The sequence below is a fragment of the Lolium rigidum genome, chromosome 2 (genome assembly GCF_022539505.1).
Source record: "Lolium rigidum isolate FL_2022 chromosome 2, APGP_CSIRO_Lrig_0.1, whole genome shotgun sequence".
Taxonomy (NCBI): domain Eukaryota; kingdom Viridiplantae; phylum Streptophyta; class Magnoliopsida; order Poales; family Poaceae; genus Lolium; species Lolium rigidum.
In genome coordinates this window covers 262,101,141-262,124,708 of record NC_061509.1, presented here as the reverse complement: position 1 = coordinate 262,124,708, position 23,568 = coordinate 262,101,141, and the positions used below count along the sequence as shown (strand labels likewise).

The following is a 23,568-nucleotide window of genomic DNA, read 5'->3' as shown; positions in this document are numbered from 1 at the left end:
ATAATGATGACCAAATGTTTCTACAGGTATTACATACTGAGAAAGACAAAATAATGAAAAATATTGAGTAAGTCCCTAGAAAAATAATTAACTAACAATTTTAATTAACTTGCAGGGAGATTTTAGTTTCAGAGGTCTTCTTGAAGGAAAATTTGACACATTCTACACCCCCGACAATGCCAAGAGAAAGGTATGAATAGACAAGACAAAATTAATTTAAAAAAACAAAATTGTTATACTCAATGTGTTATCTTACAATATAAAATAAACACAGGGTTTGCAGGAATATAACTTACCTGGAGAAGGCCACTACAGTGGTGAACATTCAGATAAAATCTCAGGGACTGGTGTTGGAACTTCCCAGTACTTCGCTACAAAAGATGATGTGAGATGACAGAATGCGAACAATATACTCTACATGGATATGTATTAAAAGAAAACAAATAAAAGAACTAACAATATATATTGTTTCTTTTCAGGAATACACATACACAGATACAATGTGTACCGATGATCCATGGACGAGAAATCTATTTGAAGAAATGGATCTAGATGAGGTAACAGAAATCAAAACAAAAACTAGCGGACCCTTGATGAGGTAACACAACTCTTGCATATCTAAAAGTGGTTACAAATTTGCAGGCTGTTCATCCAAACAGCTCTTCCACCCAAACAACTATTTATCAACGGAAAACAAGCACCACTAGTTCAAATAAAGACTCAGAAAACAAGCCAGCGACCGAGACTGAACAAAGGGACATACACACTGACGAACAACAGAAAAAATTGGATGAAGATGACATAGAAACTTTTCTGGAGAATGAGAAAGAAGGTGCAGATGAGGAAAATGATGAGTCAGTGTTAGAAAGCTTGAAACCTGAAGTAGGAATGACATTCAAGACAAGAGAAGAAGGACAAAACTTCTTCAATACATACTCATTCGCAGCTGGTTTCTCGGTTGCTATAGTTTCTTGTTACCGAACTACAAGCAAGAAGCGGAACAATGAAATTATTAGAGCAACAATGAAATGCAACAAGTATGGGCAGAATACTGAAATAGAAAGGGAGCAAATGGTTGCACAAAGACAAAGCACAGTAATAGCAAAAACAGATTGCAAATCGGAGATGGTTATTGCCGAGAAAGATGGAATCTGGAGAATAAGAACTTTGTGCCTTGAACACAATCATGCCCTTGACCCCCATAGCCGCTTCTTTAGATCTCATGCCTATATGACCAAAGAGGAGAAAGCAATGATAAGATCATTGAAACAAAGCAACATACCAACAAGGCAGATTATTTCAGTTCTGGCTCATCTCAGGGGAGGCTCAGACCAGCTGCCATACAACAAGAAAAAGGTCTCTAATTACAGCACTAGCATAAACAGAGAGCTGAGCAACAGTGACATGATGGAGGTGTTGTCGTTCTTCAGCAAAAAATAAGAAGAGGACCCAAGATTCTACTCTTCGTTCGATCTGGACAGTGACAACAAAGTGAAGAGCGTCTTTTGGGCAGATGCTAAAGCCAGGTCATTCTATGAGAAATGTGGAGATTGTATTAGCTTTGATACAACCTTCTTGACAAACAAATACAATCTCCCATTTGCTCCAATAGTAGGTGTCTCTCCGCATGGGAACACCTATCTATTTGCTTGTGCTCTCATTGGAAATGAAAGAGCAACGACTTTTGAATGGGTTTTCAGGGAACTCATGTCGGCTATGGGTGGCAAACACCCACAGACAATCATAACTGACCAAGATTCTGCTATGCAAAAAGCAATAAAAAGTGTGTTGCCGAATACTATCCATAGATCATGCATGTTCCATGTGATAACTAAGGCAGAGGACAATCTACACCCGAGCTTCAGAGCAAATGAAGGGCTTTATGAGGAATTCTCTGACACAATAAACAACTCCTTAACAGTAACAGAATTCGAGATGCTGTGGCAACAGATGATTGAGAAGTACCAAGTGGGAAACATAAAGCATTTCCAAACCTTGTGGGATTCTAGGAAAAAATGGGTGCCTGTGTACTTCAAGACAAACTTCTTCCCCTTCTTACGGACAACGACGAAGAAGCGAAGGCACGAACTCACTTTTCAAAAAAGGCGTGGGAGCAACCTACAGTATGACAAGTTTTCTAAGGGAATATCAAAGAATAATGGACTCAATCCATTCAAGGGAAGGCGAGAGTGAACACAACGCCAAACACAAGAAAGTTCCGATGAAAGGCAGCCCTGTCAACACCATCTACTTCACTCCTATTAACCTACAGAACAACAATGCAAAAAAGCAAAAAGAAACGAGGAGATACCATGTGAGACCAAGGCTCACATAGACAAACAAAGATCTAAGTAAAATTGGCCGAAAACAAAACATACATTGGTGCTAGGTGAAAAATCTCTACAGAAATCAGAGAAATTCCTTTTCAAACTTTTAACAGCCTGAGCAATAAGAAGGCAGAAAAAATAAGTAACACACAAGCTGAACAATGGTGAAAACATAAAAAATAGAAATGATAGCCAAAAACAAATGCTACAAAAAAAAACCTGTTTCCTGAAGAACCCAAACAAAGCATCATCTAATAACATATCCCTTGTTTGGTATTCCATATCCTGAACACACAAAAGGATCAAAACAAATTTACCAAAGTCAATAAAATATAAAAATAGATAAAACAAGAATATAAAGTTATACAATGACAAAAAATATGAAGATGAAAAGCGTAAGTGATACGTCTCCGACGTATCGATAATTTCTTATGTTCTATGCCATATTATTGATGATACCTACATGTTTTATGCACACTTTATGTCATATTCGTGCATTTTCTGGAACTAACCTATTAACAAGATGCCGAAGTGCCGGTTCTCGTTTTCTGCTGTTTTTGGTTTCGAAATCCTAGTAACAAAATATTCTCGGAATTGGACGAAACGAAGACCCAGGGGCCTATTTTTCCACGGAGCTTCCAGAAGACCGGAGAACATTTGAAGTGGGGCCACGAGGTGGCGACACCACGTGGCGGCGCGGCCCGGGGGGCTCACGCCGCCCTATGGTGTGGCCCCTCGTCCGGCCCCCGACTCGCCCTTCCGCCTACTTAAAGCCTCCGTCGCGAAACCCCCGAGGCGAAAAACCACGATACGGACAACCTTACCGAGACGCCGCCGCCGATCCCATCTCGGGGGATTCGGAGATCTCCTCCGGCACCCTGCCGGAGAGGGGATTCATCTCCCGGAGGACTCTACACCGCCATGGTCGCCTCCGGAGTGATGAGTGAGTAGTTCACCCCTGGACTATGGGTCCATAGCAGTAGCTAGATGGTTGTCTTCTCCTCATTGTGCTTCATTGTTGGATCTTGTGAGCTGCCTAACATGATCAAGATCATCTATCCGTAATTCTATATGTTGTGTTTGTCGGGATCCGATGGATAGAGAATACCATGTCATGTTAATTATCAAGTTATTACATATGTGTTGTTTATGATCTTGCATGCTCTCCGTTTCTAGTAGAGGCTCGGCCAAGTTTTTACTTTTAACTCCAAGAGGGAGTATTTATGCTCGATAGTGGTTCATGCCCGCATTGACACCGGGACGAGTGACGAAAGTTCTAAGGTTGTGTTGTGCTCGTTGCCACTAGGGATAAAACATTGGCGCTATGTCCGAGGATGTAGTTGTTGATTACATTACGCACCATACTTAATGCAATTGTCCGTTGCTTTGCAACTTAATACTGGAGGGGTTCGGATGATAACCTCGAAGGTGGACTTTTTAGGCATAGATGCGGTTGGATGGTGGTCTATGTACTTTGTCGTAATGCCCAATTAAATCTCACTATACTTATCATGTCATGTATGTGCATTGTTATGCCCTCTCTATTTGTCAATTGCCCGACTGTAATTTGTTCACCCAACATGCTTTTATCTTATGGGAGAGACACCTCTAGTGAACTGTGGACCCCGGTCCATTCTTTAATACTTGAAATACAAATCTGCTTGCAATACTTGTTTTACTATTTTCTCTCGCAAACAATCATCTTCCACACAATACGGTTAACCCTTTGTTACAGCAAGCCGGTGAGATTGACAACCTCACTTGTTTCGTTGGGGCAAAGTACTTTGGTTGTGTTGTGCAGGTTCCACGTTGGCGCCGGAATCTCCGGTGTTGCGCCGCACTACATCCCGCCGCCATCAACCTTCAACGTGCTTCTTGACTCCTACCGGTTCGATTAAACCTTGGTTTCTTACCGAGGGAAACTTTCCGCTGTGCGCATCACACCTTCCTCTTGGGTTCCCAACGGACGTGTCAACTACACGCATCAAGCAAATTTACGGCGCCGTTGCTCGGGAGATCAAGACACGCTGCAAGGGGAGTCTCCACTTCTCAATCTCTTTACTTTGTTTTTGTCTTGCTTTATTTTATTTACTACTTTGTTTGCTGCATTATATCAAAACACAAAAAAAATTAGTTGCTAGCTTTACTTTATTTGCTGTCTTGTTTGCTATATCAAAAACACAAAAAAATTAGTATACTTGCATTTACTTTATTTAGTTTGCTTTATTGTCTTGTACTCTATATTAAAAATACAAAAAAAATATTTAGTTACTTTTGTTACCATGTCTAGCTCTGAACCTGTTACTTCTTCGCCTGAAGAATTAGTCTTCACTTTTAAACAAGGGGATGAGGAGAGTTTTAAGGATGCTTGGTCTAGAATTTTTACTTCTTATTGTAAAACTGAACCTCAAATGACTCTAAGTTTGCTCCTTAGTAATTTTTATTTTGGTCTTATGGTTCGCTATAGATATGCTTTGGATACTTTAGTGGGAGGAGATTTCCTCCATTGCAATGGGGATCAAGCTTTTAATGCCATAAAGAAGTTGGTTGCATCACATGATTCAACTAATAACTTTGATTCAGCCCTCACTAGCATATATAGTAGATTAAACAATCTCGAGATAAGTACATCTCGCCTGGATGATAACTATTGCCACGTTCGTGATCGTCTTGAACAAGTTTTAGTGAACTCTAAACTTTCATTGTGGGATCCTACTGTTAAAATTTGTTATCGGTGATCGAACTCTTCATGCCTACTGTGATATTATGTATGAATTTTTCCTTATGCCTGAAAGCATTTATAAATCTTTGAGACTTTGGGGAGTCGATGAAGGAGGAGAAGAAATAACTCTCATTGATAACTCTATTATAATTCCTAAGGGAATAGCCGCAGGTGTGCATACAACCATTCTTGGAAGAACAATATCCATTGATTATCTTGTTATTGAAACAGGAAAAATCATACTCGGGAGATCTCTGTTGAAACTATTGGGAGCAGTCATTGATGTGGGAGAAGGCACTCTGAAATTCACCTCTATACCAGGGGGAAATCATATATTTCCTAAACCAAAGGGAAAGAAAAACAATAAGAAAGGTAAGGGTAAAGCCCAAGGTAAGGTTGACGCACCACCCTTTGATAACACTTGAGATACACTTTCTGCGCCTAGCTGAAAGGCGTTAAAGAAAAGCGCTTATGGGAGACAACCCATGTTTTTACTCCAGTATTTTTGTTTTATATTTGTGTCTTGGAAGTTGTTTACTACTGTAGCAACCTCTCCTTATCTTAGTTTTAAGTTTTGTTGTGCCAAGTAAAGTCTTTGATAGAAAAGTAAGTACTAGATTTGGATTACTGCGCAGTTCCAGATTTCTTTGCTGTCACGAATCTGGGTTTATCTCCCTGTAGGTAGCTCAGAAAATTAAGCCAATTTACGAGCATGATCCTAAGATATGTACGCAACTTTCATTCAATTTGAGCATTTTCGTTTGAGCAAGTCTGGTGGCCTAATAAAATCCATCTTTACGGATCTGTTCTGTTTTGACAGATTCTGTCTTTTATTTCGCATTGCCTCTTTTGCTATGTTGGATGAATTTCTTTGATCCACTAATGTCTAGTAGCTTTATGCAATGTCCAGAAGTGTTAAGAATGATTGTGTCACCTCTGAACATGTGAATTTTTATTATGCACTAACTCTCTAATGAGTTGTTTCGAGTTTGGTGTGGAGGAAGTTTTCAAGGATCAAGAGAGGAGTATGATGCAATATGATCAAGGAGAGTGAAAGCTCTAAGCTTGGGGATGCCCCGGTGGTTCACCCCTGCATATATTAAGAAAACTCAAGCGTCTAAGCTTGGGGATGCCCAAGGCATCCCCTTCTTCATCGACAACATTATCAGGTTCCTCCCCTGAAACTATATTTTTATTCCGTCACATCTTATGCACTTTGCTTGGAGCGTCGGTTTGTTTTTGTTTTTTGTTTTGTTTGAATAAAATGGATCCTAGCATTCACTTTATGGGAGAGAGACACGCTCCGCTGTAGCATATGGACAAATATGTCCTTAGGCTCTACTCATAGTATTCAAGGCGAAGTTTCATCTTCGTTAAATTGTTATATGGTTGGAATTGGAAAATGCTACATGTAGTAACTCTAAAATGTCTTGGATAATTTGATACTTGGCAATTGTTGTGCTCATGTTTAAGCTCTTGCATCATATACTTTGCACCCATTAATGAAGAAATACTTAGAGCTTGTTAATTTGGTTTGCATATTTGGTTTCTCTAGAGTCTAGATAACATCTAGTATTGAGTTTTGAACAACAAGGAAGACGGTATGGAGTCTTATAATGTTTACCATATGTCTTTTATGTGAGTTTTGTTGTACCGTTCATCCTTGTGTTTGTTTCAAATAACCTTGCTAGCCTAAACCTTGTATCGAGAGGGAATACTTCTCATGCATCCAAAATACTTGAGCCAACCACTATGCCATTTGTGTCCACCATACCTACCTACTACATGGTATTTTTCCGCCATTCCAAAGTAAATTGCTTGAGTGCTACCTTTAAAAATTCCATCATTCGCCTTTACAATATATAGCTCATGGGACAAAATAGCCTTAAAAACTATTGTGGTATTGAATATGTACTTATGCATTTTATCTCTTATTAAGTTGCTTGTTGTGCGATAACCATGCTTCTGGGGACGCCATCAACTATTCTTTGTTGAATATCATGTGAGTTGCTATGCATGTCCGTCTTGTCCGAAGTAAGAGAGATCTACCACCTTCATGGTTGGAGCATGCATGTTGTTAGAGAAGAACTTTGGGCCGCTAACTAAAGCCATGATTCATGGTGGAAGTTTCAGTTTGGACATATATCCTCAATCTCATATGAGAATAATAATTGTTGCCACATGCTTATGCATTAAAGAGGAGTCCATTATCTCGTTGTCCATGTTGTCCCGGTATGGATGTCTAAGTTGAGAATAATCAAAAGCGAGAAATCCAAAATGCGAGCTTTCTCCTTAGACCTTTGTACAGGCGGCATGGAGGTACCCCATTGTGTCACTTGGTCAAAACATGTGCATTGCAAAGATCCGGTAGTCCAAGTTAATTAGGACAAGGTGCGGGCACTATTAGTATACTATGCATGAGACTTGCAACTTGTAAGATATAATGTACATAACTCATATGCTTTATTACTACCGTTGACAAAATTGTTTCATGTTTTCAAAATAAAAGCTCTAGCACAAATATAGCAATCGATGCTTTCCTCTTTGAAGGACCTTTCTCTTTACTTTTATGTTGAGTCAGTTCACCTATCTCTCTCCACCTCAAGAAGCAAACACTTGTGTGAACTGTGCATTGATTCCTACATACTTGCATATTGTACTTGTTATATTACTCTATGTTGACTATTATCCATGAGATATACATGTTACAAGTTGAAAGCAACCGCTGAAACTTAATCTTCCTTTGTGTTGTTTCAATGCCTTTACTTTGATTTATTGCTTTATGAGTTAACTCTTATGCAAGACTTATTAATACTTGTCTTGAAGTACTATTCATGAAAAGTCTTTGCTTTATGATTCACTTGTTTTCTCATGTCATTACCATGGTTTTGATCGCTGCATTCACTACATATGTTTACAAATAGTATGATCAAGGTTATGATGGCATATCACTTCAGAAATTATCTTTGTTATCGTTTTACCTGCTCGGGACGAGCAGAACTAAGCTTGGGGATGCTGATACGTCTCCGACGTATCGATAATTTCTTATGTTCTATGCCATATTATTGATGATACCTACATGTTTTATGCACACTTTATGTCATATTCGTGCATTTTCCGGAACTAACCTATTAACAAGATGCCGAAGTGCCGGTTCTCGTTTTCTCGCTGTTTTTGGTTTCAGAAATCCTAGTAACAAAATATTCTCGGAATTGAACGAAACGAAGACCCGGGGGCCTATTTTTCCACGGAGCTTCCGGAAGACCGGAGAACATTCGAAGTGGGGCCACGAGGTGGCGACACCACGTGGCGGCGCGGCCCAGGGGGGCCCGCGCCGCCCTATGGTGTGGCCCCCTCGTCTGGCCCCCGACTCTGCCCTTCCGCCTACTTAAAGCCTCCGTCGCAAAACCCCTGAGGCGAAAAACCACGATACGGAAAACCTTACTGAGACGCCGCCGCCGCCGATCCCATCTCGGGGGGTTCTGGAGATCTCCTCCGGCACCCTGCCGGAGAGGGGATTCATCTCCCGGAGGACTCTACACCGCCATGGTCGCCTCCGGAGTGATGAGTGAGTAGTTCACCCCTGGACTATGGGTCCATAGCAGTAGCTAGATGGTTGTCTTCTCCTCATTGTGCTTCATTGTTGGATCTTGTGAGCTGCCTAACATGATCAAGATCATCTATCCGTAATTCTATATGTTGTGTTTGTCGGGATCCGATGGATAGAGAATACCATGTCATGTTAATTATCAAGTTATTACATATGTGTTGTTTATGATCTTGCATGCTCTCCGTTTCTAGTAGAGGCTCTGGCCAAGTTTTTACTTTTAACTCCAAGTGGGAGTATTTATGCTCGATAGTGGGTTCATGCCTGCATTGACACCTGGGACAGTGACAGAAAGTTCTAAGGTTGTGTTGTGTTGTTTCCACTAGGGATAAAACATTGACGCTATGTCCGAGGATGTAGTTGTTGATTACATTACGCACCATACTTAATGCAATTGTCTGTTGCTTTGCAACTTAATACTGGAGGGGGTTCGGATGATAACCTGAAGGTGGACTTTTTAGGCATAGATGCAGTTGGATGGTGGTCTATGTACTTTGTCGTAATGCCCAATTAAATCTCACTATACTTATCATGTCATGTATGTGCATTGTTATGCCCTCTCTATTTGTCAATTGCCCGATTGTAATTTGTTCACCCAACATGCTTTTATCTTATGGGAGAGACACCTCTAGTGAACTGTGGACCCCGGTCCATTCTTTAATACTGAAATACAAATCTGCTGCAATACTTGTTTTACTATTTTCTCTGCAAACAATCATCTTCCACACAATACGGTTAACCCTTTGTTACAGCAAGCCGGTGAGATTGACAACCTCACTGTTTCGTTGGGGCAAAGTACTTTGGTTGTGTTGTGCGGGTTCCACGTTGGCGCCGGAATCTACGGTGTTGCGCCGCACTACATCCCGCCGCCATCAACCTTCAACGTGCTTCTTGACTCCTACTGGTTCGATTAAACCTTGGTTTCTTACTGAGGGAAACTTGCCGCTGTGCGCATCACACCTTCCTCTTGGGGTTCCCAACGGACGTGTCAACTACACGCATCAGTAAGCTCACATCATTTCCACTTGAAAAACTGTTCCCCTCACTATTTCCAGCATCATAAAGATAATCACCATATTCGGGTGGTACATAGTGGCTGCTACATAAAAAATGAATTTGCATTATTAACAATATATTTTAGATTGCAAAAAAACAATTAAACACATGGACAAATTGAAAATTGGCCTTGATAAACAACAATGAAACGTACTACAACGAAAAAAATTCAAAGCAGAGTTTCCATAAATCTACTGACAAGTATACTGGTAAAGTACAGAGAACAAAGCTAAGTCTTGTGGATAACACTACAAAAAAGAAGTATCAGAAGTTGTGGAGAATTGATATTTTTGGGTTTGCCAAAAATATTAGGTGCCTATTTTAGTTTTCAAAATAACTCAATATCTGAGGAGCGTTAGAGCAGATACACATGCTGCAAGATACTATACATTAAGTACAAGAAGAAATAAACAGAGGGTAGTACATGCATTTAGGCTACAAAGTTAAGCTCTTAAAAAATAACATTGTCCAAAACTAGTCTCTCCTAATTTAACCTTGTCCAAAACTAAAAAACAATTTGGGTACAGATTTCTCATCTAGTCTTGAGGGCATCTACAAAAATAATTGGGTACTTGCTGAATTATATAATCCTGCAAAAGGAGCACTAACAGGGAAGAAAAAACAGAGCTAAACAAAACACAATTCGTCTATTTGTGGGTAATTTAGGAATGAACTCACAAATCACTAAAATCAAAAAATCTGCATTGATACCATATAGAATCCTAGAAACATGAATAAGAAGGGCCGTTAGCTTCAGATTGATCCTACAAATAATAAAGATACAACACAAGCATGATTTAAAGCACAAAGCCTTTGCTACTGAACATAATAACTAATGAACACCTGAGGGATTTACTCTTCAGTCCCGAACATCATATCAGAAAAGGCCAAAAACCACAAACAAGCAATGAGGCAGACAGATAAAGCGTAATTTGTTTCATGGAACCAAAGCAAAAACGCTCACTGAAAATCGATACAAACAAATGCTCTGTAAACCAACAATGGGAGATCTCATCGGGTGGACAGTGAGGAATCCTCTCACACACTTCCTGGGCACCACCACCCCCCGTCCTGAAATCTATCTGCCCTACTCTAGTGCTTCAGGACAGCAAAGACATGCCCCCAGATTCAGATGCTCGCGCGGTCGTGCCCGAGAGCAAGCCATGGAGAAAATTGGTGGTGACCACCAACACCGGAGAAGCCTCCGCCGTCCTACAACCTCGCTCTCCGCTCTCCTGAAATGGATCCGACTCTGTTCCATCTACCTCTCTCTTTCGCAGAAACTGACCACGCGGATGAATCACGGGCACCATGACATGTCAACAACATAGCATGCATGTGATTTAAATCAAAAAATCACCACCTATGAATCCCACCAAAGATGAACAAAATCATTCCAAATATAGGTCTGCAGACAATCAAATTCTATGAAAAATGATACGACACCAACAGGGACTGAAGAACACAACTCAGTTGGTGCAAATTCTATGTTGGAGTGACATCATATACTTGCCCTTACAGTGGGCGAGCAAACTGAAACAAGTATGGAACTACCAAAAACAACTATTTCTCTAGCTTTACAAAAAACTATGGAAAAACAATTATACAAACTGTCCTGATTTATACACTCTGAAAAATAGATATACGAGTGATGTTAAATAGACATGATTGATATGACCAAAGCAAAGGCACACTCCACACTCTTCAGCAATATGAGTGATTATGTTTTGTTTGCTTCTACACTAATTGGATAACGAACACACATGACAAAGCTACTGAACACTGACTTATGTCTCATCAAAACAGAAGGGATTCAGGGAAATGAGGATTTAGCAGGAGCAATTGCACATAATCTCAAGCAATATAAGTGACTCTGTATCATTTGCTAGTACACTAATTGGATAACGAGCACACATGATAAACTACTGAACCCTGACTCATGTCTCATGAAACAGAAGAAAAATCAGGGAAAAGTTAACAGGAGCAAGTGCACAGAATCAAAACTGACACTATTTTGCCTATATCCTCACCCCTGACCATAGACTACAGAACCCCTACGCACACCTGAAACAGCCAGACCCTCATCCCCTACGCACATGATAAACTACTGAACCCTGACCATAGACGAAAATTGATAGGAAAATCTCTTGCCAATTTCTTCACTATATCCTCACCCCTACGCACACCTGAAACAGCCAGCCCCTCATCCATCCAGCCAGCCCCTCATCCATCTGCCAACACCGCCAACATCCGCCCATCTGCAAATCAACTCAGAGCACAAACAAAACCTAGGGCACAAACGAATCTAGTGCACATATAGAACGCAAATCGAATCTAGAGCGCGAAACGGAGCACATCGAGAGCGGATCGGTAGTGGAAATCAGAGCACATCGAGAGCGGATCGGTAGTGGAAATCAGAGCACATCGAGAGCGCCGCTGGAGCAGGGGAACTGACGGGCGCGCGAGAGACAGACACGGCGGCGGGGGGCGGCGATGGGCAGAGACATACCTCCGTCGCCGCGGAACCCTCCTGCCTCCAACTCCAGTTCTGGCCATCGGAGCAGCTCCAGGAATGAAGGCGTGGTTTCTCTCCTCTGTTCGTCGGCCTCTACCGTTCGGTCCCTATCCGTTCTACCGAAAGAGACACGCGGTGAAAACCGCTTCAAAAAAAATTGAGACTGGAAAACAAGTCCAACGGGCTTACATCCGAAACCCGAAAACCCAACCCGCGCGGGCCCGAACGGAAAACCATTGACGACAACTGTGCGTTCGACGCGAATCTTAAAGACAGATCGACGGCCATAAAAACGAATGTGGACGAATTGCAAATCAGCTGGCTGTGAATTAGCAGAAATGAAGAATTTAGGGGAAAAAACAGTTGTTGAGTTTTTTTGAGGAAAGAGTAGTAGATTAGTGTTGTTGCACACAAATTATCTATGTATCTCTCCTGACGTTCACGGATTGAATCCTGCAAATAGTTTAAAAAAATCCAAACGTCTCACAATGCACATGCCCCCTTTTTTTAGAACTTCAGCACAAATAATACATTAGTATTTGCAGGATCCAGTGATCTCTTTTCTGTCTCTAACGTTAACACCACATAAATAAGAAACATATCTTTCCCGCAAAAAAAAAATGAAACATATCTGACTGACCCTTGTTGTTGCTTGCGGGCCTGGGCTGATCGCTCCGAGAAAATTACAAAAAACCACCACATTAGAGGCAATCGTTTCAAAAAACAACCACTATTCGGAAAAAAATTCAAAAAACCTAACAGATAGCATTGATTCGCCTAAGATGCTCGTCTAATGACAAAAATGATGTGTGGGTCCCGCTATCAGGCTGACGTGGCGACACATAATGATCAGAGAGAGAAGCAGCATAGATTGGTTCTATTTCTGGGCTTTTATGTAAAAAAGTCTGGGACCCACTTGTCAGTAACTTCTTTTGCAAATTTTAATGGGACCCACTAGTTAAAATATCCCCGTGTGCTAGAATCGCTGCCGGCGCGTGCGCTGGGTCCTCCTCCCTAGCGCTCGCGCGCCCCCTTTCCTATATTTCGCGCAAGAACCGGTCGCTGCTTCTTCAGTTTGGCGGCCCATTTACGCCGGTCGGTGGTACTTCGGTTTGCCGGCCCATTTATTTACGCAGGGACAAGGCGCAGTAGCTGTTAAGCAGCGTCGAGGATTGGTTGGCAAATACGACCGCACGCGGGTATTTAAGCTGGTGGATTTCTTCTTCGGTTAGCGATGTGGGACTAAAAAATGTAGAGTCACGTCTAAAAACGCGGTGTGCTTTGCAGTGCGTGCGTTACGTAGCAACGTTCCGGCCACTTAATGCATGCACGCGATACTTCGGGACGCCGGACGCCTAATCCATGCATGCATGCATACGTACTGCGCCTGATGTATTGCATGGGACGCCTCCTGCCGCATGGCGCATGTGATGCGGCGGCTTAATCAATGCACGTTGCCGCTTAATTCATGCATGGTGTATATGCTCCAGCCAGCTGCCAAGCTTAGTTATAGCTTCTCCTTTTTTTCCTGGCACATGGTTCATATAAACTGCCTGAGCTGCATAGCTACATTTTTTTGCCATATGCGTGCCACGGCATATGATTTTTGTCTTAAATATTTACATGTAAAATTCTTGATTTGCACATGGAGGGACACGCTTGCTACATAGGGAACACCCTATGGATTGAGGGAAACAAAAGCATTTGTTGTTAGGAACAACTTTCAATCATATGGGAACAACCTTATAAATTCCGGGAAACAAAATCATTTGTAGCTAGGAACAACTTGGAGCCATATTAGGAACAACAACGTATGTTCGGAGAAACAAAACCATTAGTAGCTAGGAACAACTTGTTGACATATGGGAAACAAACTCATAGATGGAGGGGAACAATAACCTGGATAGAGGGAACAACAACCTAGACGAAGGGGAACAAGAGAGTAGACGGTGGGGAATAAGATCCAAGACGGAGTGGAACAAGAACCTGGACAGAGGGGAACAACAACCTAGACGGAGGAGAAGAACATGACGGAGGGAACAACATCCTACATGGAGGGGAACAACATCATATACGGTGCGGAAAAACAACCTACATGGATGGCAACATCAACCTAAACGGAGGAAATAACAACGTAGACAATGGGAACAAGACCATAGACGGATGGGAACAACAACATACACGGTGAGAAACAACAGCCTACACAGAGGGGAACAAGAGCATCGACAGAGGGGAACAACATCATAGACAGTGAGCAACATCAACCTAAACGGAGGAAACAAACATTGTAGACGATGGGGAACAAGAGCATAGACGGAGGGAACAACAACCTAGACGGAGGGAACAACAACCTAGACGGATGGGAACAACAACCTAAAACAGAGGGAAACAACAATGTAGACTGTGGGGAACAAGATCCTGGATGGAGGGGAACAACAACATAGACAGAGGGGAACAACATCGTAGACGGTGGGGAACATGAGCCTACACGAAAAGGAACAAGATCCTATACGAAGGGAAACAAGACGACGGAGGGGAACAACATCGTAGACGGTGGGGAACACGAGCATACACGAAAAGGAACAAGATCCTATACGAAGGGAAACAAGACGACGGAGGGGAACAACATCGTAGACGGTGGGGAACACGAGCCTACACGAAAAGGAACAAGATCCTATACGAAGGGGAACAAGACGACAGAGGGGAACAATAGCCTACATGGAGGGAAAAATGTGAGAAAAATATTAAATAAGGAAAATAAAAACCATACATGAAGAAAAAATATTAAATAATGAAAAAAACCATACATGAAGAAAAAATATTAAATAAGGAAAATAAAAAAACATACATGAAGAAAAATATTAAATAAGGAAAATAAAAAACCATACATGAAGAAAAAATATTAAATAAGGAAAATAGAAAGAAAGGGTGTGGAAAAAGCATATATGAAAGAAAAAAAAGAAAAGGAAAAAAAATCCAATCTAGAACTAGAAGCAAAGGTATAAGTACAAACGAGAAAAAACGCTGATGTCACCAGGAAAAATGTGCCGAACCAACAAGCTGATGTCACCAGGAAAACATATCGAAGATAAAGAATTACAGTTAAAATATTACGCCAGCCCAGTGGCGGAATCGCTTTTCTGTCTCATCGTCGTCATCCCGGGTCACGGGATCGAATCCCATCTCCGTCATTTATTTGTTCGGATTTTTACCTCGTGCGTCCACAGATGGGCCGGCCCAAAATCACGCGCCCTTCAGCGAATCGGTGCTCGGTAGCGCGCGCGCGCTATGGAAACTGCTCCCTAGCGCTCGCGCAAGGATTCGGTTATGGGCTCGGCCCGTTTAGCTCTGTTTATGGTTTGCTTTGGTTCGCTGCATGACTTTACGTTCTGATTATTCCGCTCGTACGTGCAGTGCAGGCGCGACTGAATTTTTTCTGGTCTTTTCTCTTGACAAGCGATCAGTGCTACGTATTCCTACAATCCTAGAATAGTAGGACGTGCTTTTTTTCCTTTTTTTTCTTCTTTCGTGATTTCTTTCTTTTCCTTCTTTATTTCTTTTTCTTCTCTTTTCATTCTTTTATTTTTCCGTTCTTAATATATTCTTATGGTTCTTTTTTGTTAATATAGTTGTTCCTCATCGTCCAAATTGTTCCCAGTTTTGCTGATGTAGTTGTTCCCTGCCGTGTAGATAGTTGTTCCCCGCGGTGTAGATAGTTGTTCCCTGCTGTGTAGATAGTTGTTCCCTGTCGTGTAGATAGTGGTTCCCTGTTGTGTAGATAGTTGTTCCCCGCGGTGTAGATAGTTGTTCCCCGCCGTGTAGATAGTTGTTCCCTAGATAGTTGTTCTCTGCTGTGTAGATAGTTGTTCCCTGTTGTGTAGATAGTTGTTCCCCGCCGTGTAGATAGTTGTTCCTCGCGGTGTAGATAGTTGTTCCCTGCCGTGTAGATAGTTGTTCCCCGCGGTGTAGATAGTTGTTCCCCGCGGTGTAGATAGTTGTTCCCCGCAGTGTAGATAGTTGTTCCCTGCCGTGTAGATAGTTGTTCCCCGCGGTGTAGATAGTTGTTCCCTGTCGTGTAGATAGTTGTTCCCCGCGGTGTAGATAGTTGTTCCCCACCGTGTAGATAGTTGTTCCATCTTTGTGTAGATAGTTGTTCCCCTCCGGCCAGACTGTTGTTTGGCTCCCTCAAGGTTGTTGTTCCGCCAGTCTAGGCTATTGTTCTAAATCCGAGTCAATTAAAAGGGATCGGAGGGAGTACTAATATTGTGTCTCATCTTACAAAAGATTTTCGTTTTATTTTTGGTTTTAATTTTACACATTCCCGTTTTATGGAACCAGCGTCATAAATAGCAAGCTAACAACAACATGCGTCGTTCAGTAAAAAAGGCATCGGTCGTAAGGCTCCACGCTCTAACATTTTTCACGTACGATGATAAGAAACATTTTTTTGAGCCACAGTTATTAAATAACTGTTATTTTAAGATAGTATCTAGATACAGTTATTTTTAGACAAATCTAAGCCTTTTTTAGTTCACGGAGGAGGTACTTGTAGAAATATAAAAATATGTGCACACATGTACTTTGTCACTTCATGATTGCATAAGAAAACGGCACTGAGCTAATGTGTCAGGTACGTGCATGTATCGGATGATCCCAAGCCACGTGTGGAGCTAATACGACAAAAGAAGAAACAGAGCGCGTACGGTTTTTAGTTGCAAATTTAGATTTTTTTTCTAACTATTCAACTGTAATTTCTAACAAAAAAGTTTTTCAAACCATAAATTTGTATTTCTGTGACGAATCATGCTAGTACGTGGTTTCTTGTTTGTGAGAACAAAGCTCGGCAAAATAAAAATACGTACGTGAAGAAATTACTCCGTACGTAACTAAATCCGGGAAACATGCAATGAACGAGCGAACCAATCTTTTGCACATGTAGAATAGTCCCACCTCGAAACCTGAGATGATTATATACCTAGGTCCAGACTGACCCGACACCAGGATCCCGAGTGAGCGCTTAAAGGCCTGCTACCTACGAAGCTGCGCGAACTGGGCCGCGAAACATATACCGTACTGGGCCGTGAAGTGAAAGCCCATTAAGACAAACGTCAGCGACGTGGAGGATTGGGGGCGCGCGAGCGCGAGGGAGGAGGACCCCGCGCTATCGAGCAGTTTCCCGTGCGCTGTATCCCCGGCGTCATGGGCGTACGCAGCGGGTGGGCCGAGGGGGCCATGGCCCACCCAGAATTTTCAGAAATTTGTATACTACTAGTAAATATGCCCGTGCGTTGCAACGGGAGATAGACAATCTAAGTAGTTGGACACAATTTTAGCACGGCACGGTATGCTCTGCATTCAGGCGCGACATTGTGTGTTCTGCATTCAGGTGAGCTCTTCATGCCACCATTGTCTCCTCTTCTCGTCGCTTCTCCGCAAGCGTCGGTACTGCTAGGCGCCGGTATCACCACCTCATCCTATCGGTCATCCACTTCAACACCATTAAAACTAAGACCTTTGAATTTCCTAGAACACTTGTCATGTAGATATTACTACTGTTTTATTTCATTTGTATACCAACGTCAGTTAGCAATTTCAAGTATAAATATTCTCCTGTTAATGTATTGGAGTCAAATTTACTGCATGAGTAGTTCGGCATGTCACCATAGAACACTACAGATTTTTTATATATAGAAAGCTACATCATTCCACAATAGTATACATCCTCCTTCATTGTTAGACATTAAAATTTCTTTAGTTCAGACTTCAAGAGAAACTCCACCGAGCAATTCCACTCTAGCTGTCTGATTTCACCCACACATTCATGCCAAGAAGAATATCTGAATAAGTGAATATACATTAGCAAATCTAATTTAATGGCGTGAAAAGGTAGTTCGGCATGTCACCATAATTGAACTTTTTTTTACCAGGCACAATAATTGAAAAGTCTAATGGTCACAACATACAATATACAAGCTGCAGACTGCAGTGCACTAACTGAATACAGGGTGTGATTTCAATAGTTCATGGTCTAATAAGCTAACCGACATCAGGACAAGTCAAATAATTTACTGAAAACAGGCGGTGGACTCCAATGAACGCCTAGAGGCTTCCAACGGCCGTAGTGGCAGCCGCCAGGAAATGGTGTCCATGTATTCATTTCCAAAAAAAAAATCTAAACAATATGAGGAAAAACAACAGCTATATATATATATAAGACGACATAATTTCAGTATGACTCATTATTGGAAGGACAATAAAAAAATCAAGCAACAATACATAATAGGTAAGACCATAAATCCATAGTAATTATCAATACTACAAAAATAAATTTGCACTGAGGCAGTATATCTTGACTCTTGAGTGAAGAATTGATGATATTAAAATATAACTTTGTGATTGCCTTGTTGGAAGAGATTAATGACATTCTCATCCTTCACTTGATTGAAGAATTCTCTCTTAATGTAACCAAACAATTGTACAAGTAATCATCACACATCTTATTCCTTAGCTTATTCTTCACATAGTTCATTGAGGAGAATACTCTTTCAAAGCTGGCAGTAGCTACTGGAGAATCAATACCAACTTGATAGGTTTTAAACAAAAAAATATTGCTCATGTTTATCTGATTGTCTCCACAAGTATAACTGAAATTTGAACTATATTCTTCAAGTTTTTAAACCATTCATCTCTGCCCACATGAGCAATGTACATGTGTAACTGCCAGCAGTGCTCTTCTTCATCTACATGACAGAAAAAATAGTCAATTAAAAGCTTGCATCTAACAAATTATATAAATTATATCTGCTAGTATAATCTGGGCGATCAAAGGAAAATTGCCAATTACAGAGAAATTGGATGGATATATACGAGTATACAAAGATTGCAAACAACTAATAGAATGGTACTGCTATTGCTAGGTGCTAATATGCTAGCGGGCGTCCTGGCTGAAATCTGGTTAAGCACTTGCAAATAGGTAGGCATGCGAATATGCGAATGCGAAATCTGAGGGGAATAGAAAATTAGGGATCAGGGGAATCACACACCAATCAGTCCAGAATTACGGATCAAGAGAGCACCTGGCTGCTGGCCGTTGATGTCGTGGTGGCCACTGTGCCGCCGCTTCCTGCTGGTCGCCAGCTCGTCGCCGCCGCTTGCCTACGGCTGCCGCTGTGTCACCCGCCTGCTGACTGCTGTGTGTGCGCGTGCAGCGACCGTGAGTGTGAGTGGGTTCAACCGGTTCGTGTTACTTGCAGCGACGCCGCCGATGGAGAAATCCGAGCTCCAAGCTATGCCGCCGCGTGCTGCCCCGCACCCGAAATCCACTACTCCCACCCGACTTAGCACCGCTAGGTCACGGCGGACGATTCACCAGAATTCCATATGCACCGCTGCCGCAGCTGCATAGTCCCACCACCTCTGTCCATCCAATTCACCTCTCCCAGGTGACCATGCTCTCCCTTTCCCCTACGGCCGTCTCCTCTGCTCCCTCCGCCCGCGAGTTCCCGTCCATATCGAGCGGAGCGGGAGGAGATTTTATCTGCCAAGCCCTCCTCTCCCTCTATGTTTGGCGCGCTGGTTGTAAGGGAGGTGGTTCTTGGGAAGAAATCTGCCATTCAGTGCTTTCCTTCGAAAGGCAATCTGGCAGTTCCTCGCCATCCACCTCTATGGCAGAGGTCCTACAGGATCATCACCAACATCTGAACTGATAGCCTGCACTTTTGAATCTTCGCCATCTCCTGATCTTGGGCTTCCATGCTCTGCATTCCCGTGATCACTAATAATATTGGTATTCTGCACACTACCACCATCAGCGCCTTCAAGTACAGGCATAAAATCAGCATTCTCTACAATGCTAGCATGACCCTGGCCATTGCATTGCTCCTCCTGCAAACTTGATGCTTCCTGCATTGGCAAATGAGCGTTATATAGACTAATATAACCCACTGAAACCCACACACCGTACAAGATAGAAACTAACACTTGCTTCATGGTTACTTCCTTCTAAATAGATAGAGTGGTCAACTGTGATGAAATAATTTGCATCATGTATTCGTGATTACTTCAGTAACCAGACCGAGTTCTAACTGTCATCAAATAATTAGGGTCATGTACAAGGGAAATTAGTTCGTGCATTTCAGAAATAACCGACTGAATAATGGCCCAATATGATTCTGTCACTCAAACCAGTATGTTCAACTATAGTGATTATTCCAAGGGTAGGCCCTTGGTAAAACAATATAACTGATTTAAACAACACTGAGGGGTGCTACAAGGGCATACAAAGTACACAAACAACCAACCGAATGAAGTGCCTCCAAAAGTAAACCTTCTGGATTACCATTAATATCAGAGATTTCAGGCTTTATTTTCTAGAGCTTTACAAGAAGAAAAAACAGCAGATGATAAGTAAAATGTCAGGAAAAGTTTCTATGTTCTACTGAAAATGACCAAATACCTGCTCTTTGACCTACAATTTTAAAAATGATGGATTTCTCACATAGTTTCGGGGAAGTTCAACCATCTCTGGTGCATTGCTCTTTAGTGCACCATAGGTATAGCCCATTTATTCAAGAGAAGCACATGCAGATACATTTCCTCCGATGGCTTTGGCCTCACGAACTAATGGCAAGTGAACCCAATTTGCTGGTTTTGGATAACTGGTTTGAGTGATGGATACATCTTCCATGGATTTATTTTAACCTGAGAACTCTATCAAACGCATCGTCTACGCAAACGAAAAATGTGCACAAACAAGTTTAAATGCAATCTCTTTTGATGTACATGACAAATAACTGGATATGTCGTAAATGGCCAAAAAGGAAGAACCTGGTTTCCTGCGATTTTTAGTTGCATCATCTTGTGTAGACATCCTTTGGCATGGTTCAACAAAGGCTCTTTGACCTCTTTGACATGTCATAAAGTACATCTTCTAAACCTGTTCCCTGGAGAAAAATAGAGCAAATGAACACTGTAAGATAAACTTTTGTATATACTAACTATTTTAAAATACTTCAAGAGTCTATCTATACTAACTATGTGAAAAAACTTCAAGAATCTACACTAACTATGTAAAAATACTTCAAGAGTTTACTGGTGAACTCAATACCTCCGCTCAACTAATAACAATGAGGTAAGATTTTCTTGAAAGGGACTATAATATATTGATTAAACAAACTGTTCTATTCTTATAGGGGTGACAAGACCTCAGGGATCTTGATAGGGACTTCCTTCTCCTGAAGTTTCCATCCATATGCGTACCACTAATTCAAAAGACGCAATAATATATCTCTTGGCTATTTTAAAATTTATATATACTACCTATTACTTATGCCTAAGTAAATAAAACAAAGAGTATACTGTACTTACCTTGATCTTGTTCTAAAGCGCAGTTCTTGTGGGATTTTTCTGTTCTCCTCGGAAAGACTATTGTAATATCTCGACCACGCATAATTTGATGATTAATTTCTTGCTTGTCATATGCGGCACTCTCAAGGTGGCAGAATTTAACAAACCCGAAACCACGTAGTTCCCTATAAGTACACATCATTTTGATCAATGATCATGAAACTACAAGTTGTTACTCAACAAAAAAACTTGCAGTACCTTGAAAATACATATTAGTTTTAATAATGTCTAAAAAGGACTTTCTTAACCAAAAAATCAGAACTAATAGAAAGGCATGTGCCAGCAGTTGCTATTCTAACAATATTTTAAAAATTCACAATTGTAGGCACTAAATGTAAAAAAGGAATAGTACGCAAAAAAAAGAGTATTCTAACCACAAGTACTGTTCAGAAGAGATACATGATCCACAATTGACTAAAATCAGGAAATTAACTGCTAACTTATGAAAATGGAAGTGAATATCAGGTTACAAATTCATGATATGCCATTTTACATAGCAAAGAACTTGCCCAGGGAATTATTGCTTTTTAAAACTGATGTCCGTTGAGATTACATGTGTCCCTCATATCCACCTGAGTCACAACAAGGAAATCTGGGAATGCACTTTATAAATTATCAATCAAGCTGCATAGAATATATATTATTCAGCATCTCATATACTTGTTTCGCATTGTCCAACGGATCACACATTTACCATGTGTATGACATGGGCTAGTGCTCAAATGTAAAGAAAACTTAAGACCATCTATAATTCCTTGGAAGGTACACATCCTTTACCAGATGGAAAATAGAGGCTTATTGGTGTTAAAGTTGTAGAAATAAGTTGAAATTTAATATTGTGCCTACAGGGGGCTTATGTTGGCTTATTGGTTTCAAGTTGGGCATAATGTACAAAAAAGGTAGATCAGTACAACTGATAATCGATTCAAACTACCCCATATTTTCTAATACAAGTAATCTGACTATAGCAATGACAACCACAGTCGACAATTTGGTCCTTCAAGTCTTTCCTGTAAAATTAGGGTCCTACAATCACACGAACCAAACTATCTCCTGCAATCCCCCCTAAAAAACCACACATCTTGCAATCACAGAAACCAGGACACACATATACTCATCAATACTTACCTAGATAGTTCACGGCACCAGCGACACACGTTGATTGCAAACAACTAATAGAATGGTACTGCTATTGCTAGGTGCTAATATGCTAGCAGGCGTCCTGGCTGAAATCTGAGCGCTTTCAAATAGGTAGACATGCGAAATCTGAGGGGAATAAAAACTTAGGGATCAGGGGAATCACACACCGATCAGTCCAGAATTAGGGATCAAGAGAGCACCTGGCTGCTGGCCGTTGATGTCGCGGTCGCCTGCCTGCTCCGCTGCCGATGGCTGGTGGCCGCTGCTCCGCCGCTTCCCGCTGGTCGCCGGCTCGTCGCCGCGGCTCCCCTACGGCTGCCGCTGTGTCGCCCGACTGCTGACTATTGTGTGTGCGCGTGGAGCGTCCAGGCGGCGGCCATCGACCGCACCCTGCGTGGAGGGCGGCGCGGCGGCGCCGACGATGAAGGCCCAGCGGTTGCAGATCCCTGTGACTGGGAGCCAGGGGGCATGTGGAGGTGGGTGGATATGGCAGCCGGAGAAGTCGGGCACGAAGATGCGGAGCTCGATCTTGAGGTGATGGGGCCTCCATGACCAGCAACACGGTGGTGCAAGGGAGCGGAGGCGGAACCCTCCACGCACGAGAGAATTGTCGGCGCGTTCGGGAGAGGTGGAGCTACGAAGGTATGCGAAGATTTTGTCGTAGTGCTGCTGGGCAGAAATTGTGCTGGGAAGGTTTCATTTGGGCCTGGCCCATGTGGACGACGGACAGACGAGGAAGCGCGACGACGAAAGCAGACGTATTGGTAGAATAAGGAACCAGTTTAGTCTTTTTAAG

General features: G+C 41.8%; 1 protein-coding gene and 1 long non-coding RNA gene across 4 annotated transcripts; both read right to left on the bottom strand.

Moving 5' to 3' along the window:
* Positions 1 to 2,173: 2,173 nt before the first annotated feature.
* LOC124690850 lies at positions 2,174 to 12,205 on the bottom strand. Its single transcript, XM_047224179.1, has 6 exons — positions 11,899 to 12,205; positions 10,391 to 10,434; positions 9,671 to 9,755; positions 2,547 to 2,612; positions 2,379 to 2,441; positions 2,174 to 2,266 (listed from the first exon to the last, which is right to left on the bottom strand). The coding sequence occupies exons 1-6, from the start codon at positions 11,968 to 11,970 to the stop codon at positions 2,174 to 2,176; spliced, it is 423 nt and encodes a 140-aa protein (XP_047080135.1). The 5' UTR covers positions 11,971 to 12,205.
* Positions 12,206 to 18,438: 6,233 nt separating this feature from the next.
* On the bottom strand, positions 18,439 to 23,056 carry LOC124693355. Of its 3 annotated transcripts, XR_006999993.1 has the most exons (5): positions 22,973 to 23,056; positions 21,594 to 21,757; positions 21,054 to 21,169; positions 19,304 to 20,129; positions 18,439 to 18,967 (listed from the first exon to the last, which is right to left on the bottom strand). It is a non-coding gene; the product is annotated as an uncharacterized LOC124693355 (long non-coding RNA). The 3 variants fall into 3 exon arrangements; XR_006999994.1 differs by lacking the exon at positions 22,973 to 23,056 and having other exon boundaries at positions 19,271 to 20,129; positions 21,594 to 21,885; XR_006999992.1 differs by lacking the exon at positions 22,973 to 23,056 and having other exon boundaries at positions 21,594 to 21,885.
* Positions 23,057 to 23,568: the final 512 nt, after the last annotated feature.

Coding starts and splice junctions, on each gene's coding strand:
- LOC124690850 (XM_047224179.1), bottom strand. CDS start 11,970: ATGGGCGGATGTTGGCGGTGTTGGCAGATGGATGAGGGGCTGGCTGGA. Junction 2,442..2,546: donor TTGGGTTCTTCAGGAAACAG/GTTTTTTTTTGT, acceptor CTTATTGCTCAG/GCTGTTAAAAGTTTGAAAAG. Junction 2,267..2,378: donor ATTTTTCACCTAGCACCAAT/GTATGTTTTGTT, acceptor GTTGTTCTGTAG/GTTAATAGGAGTGAAGTAGA.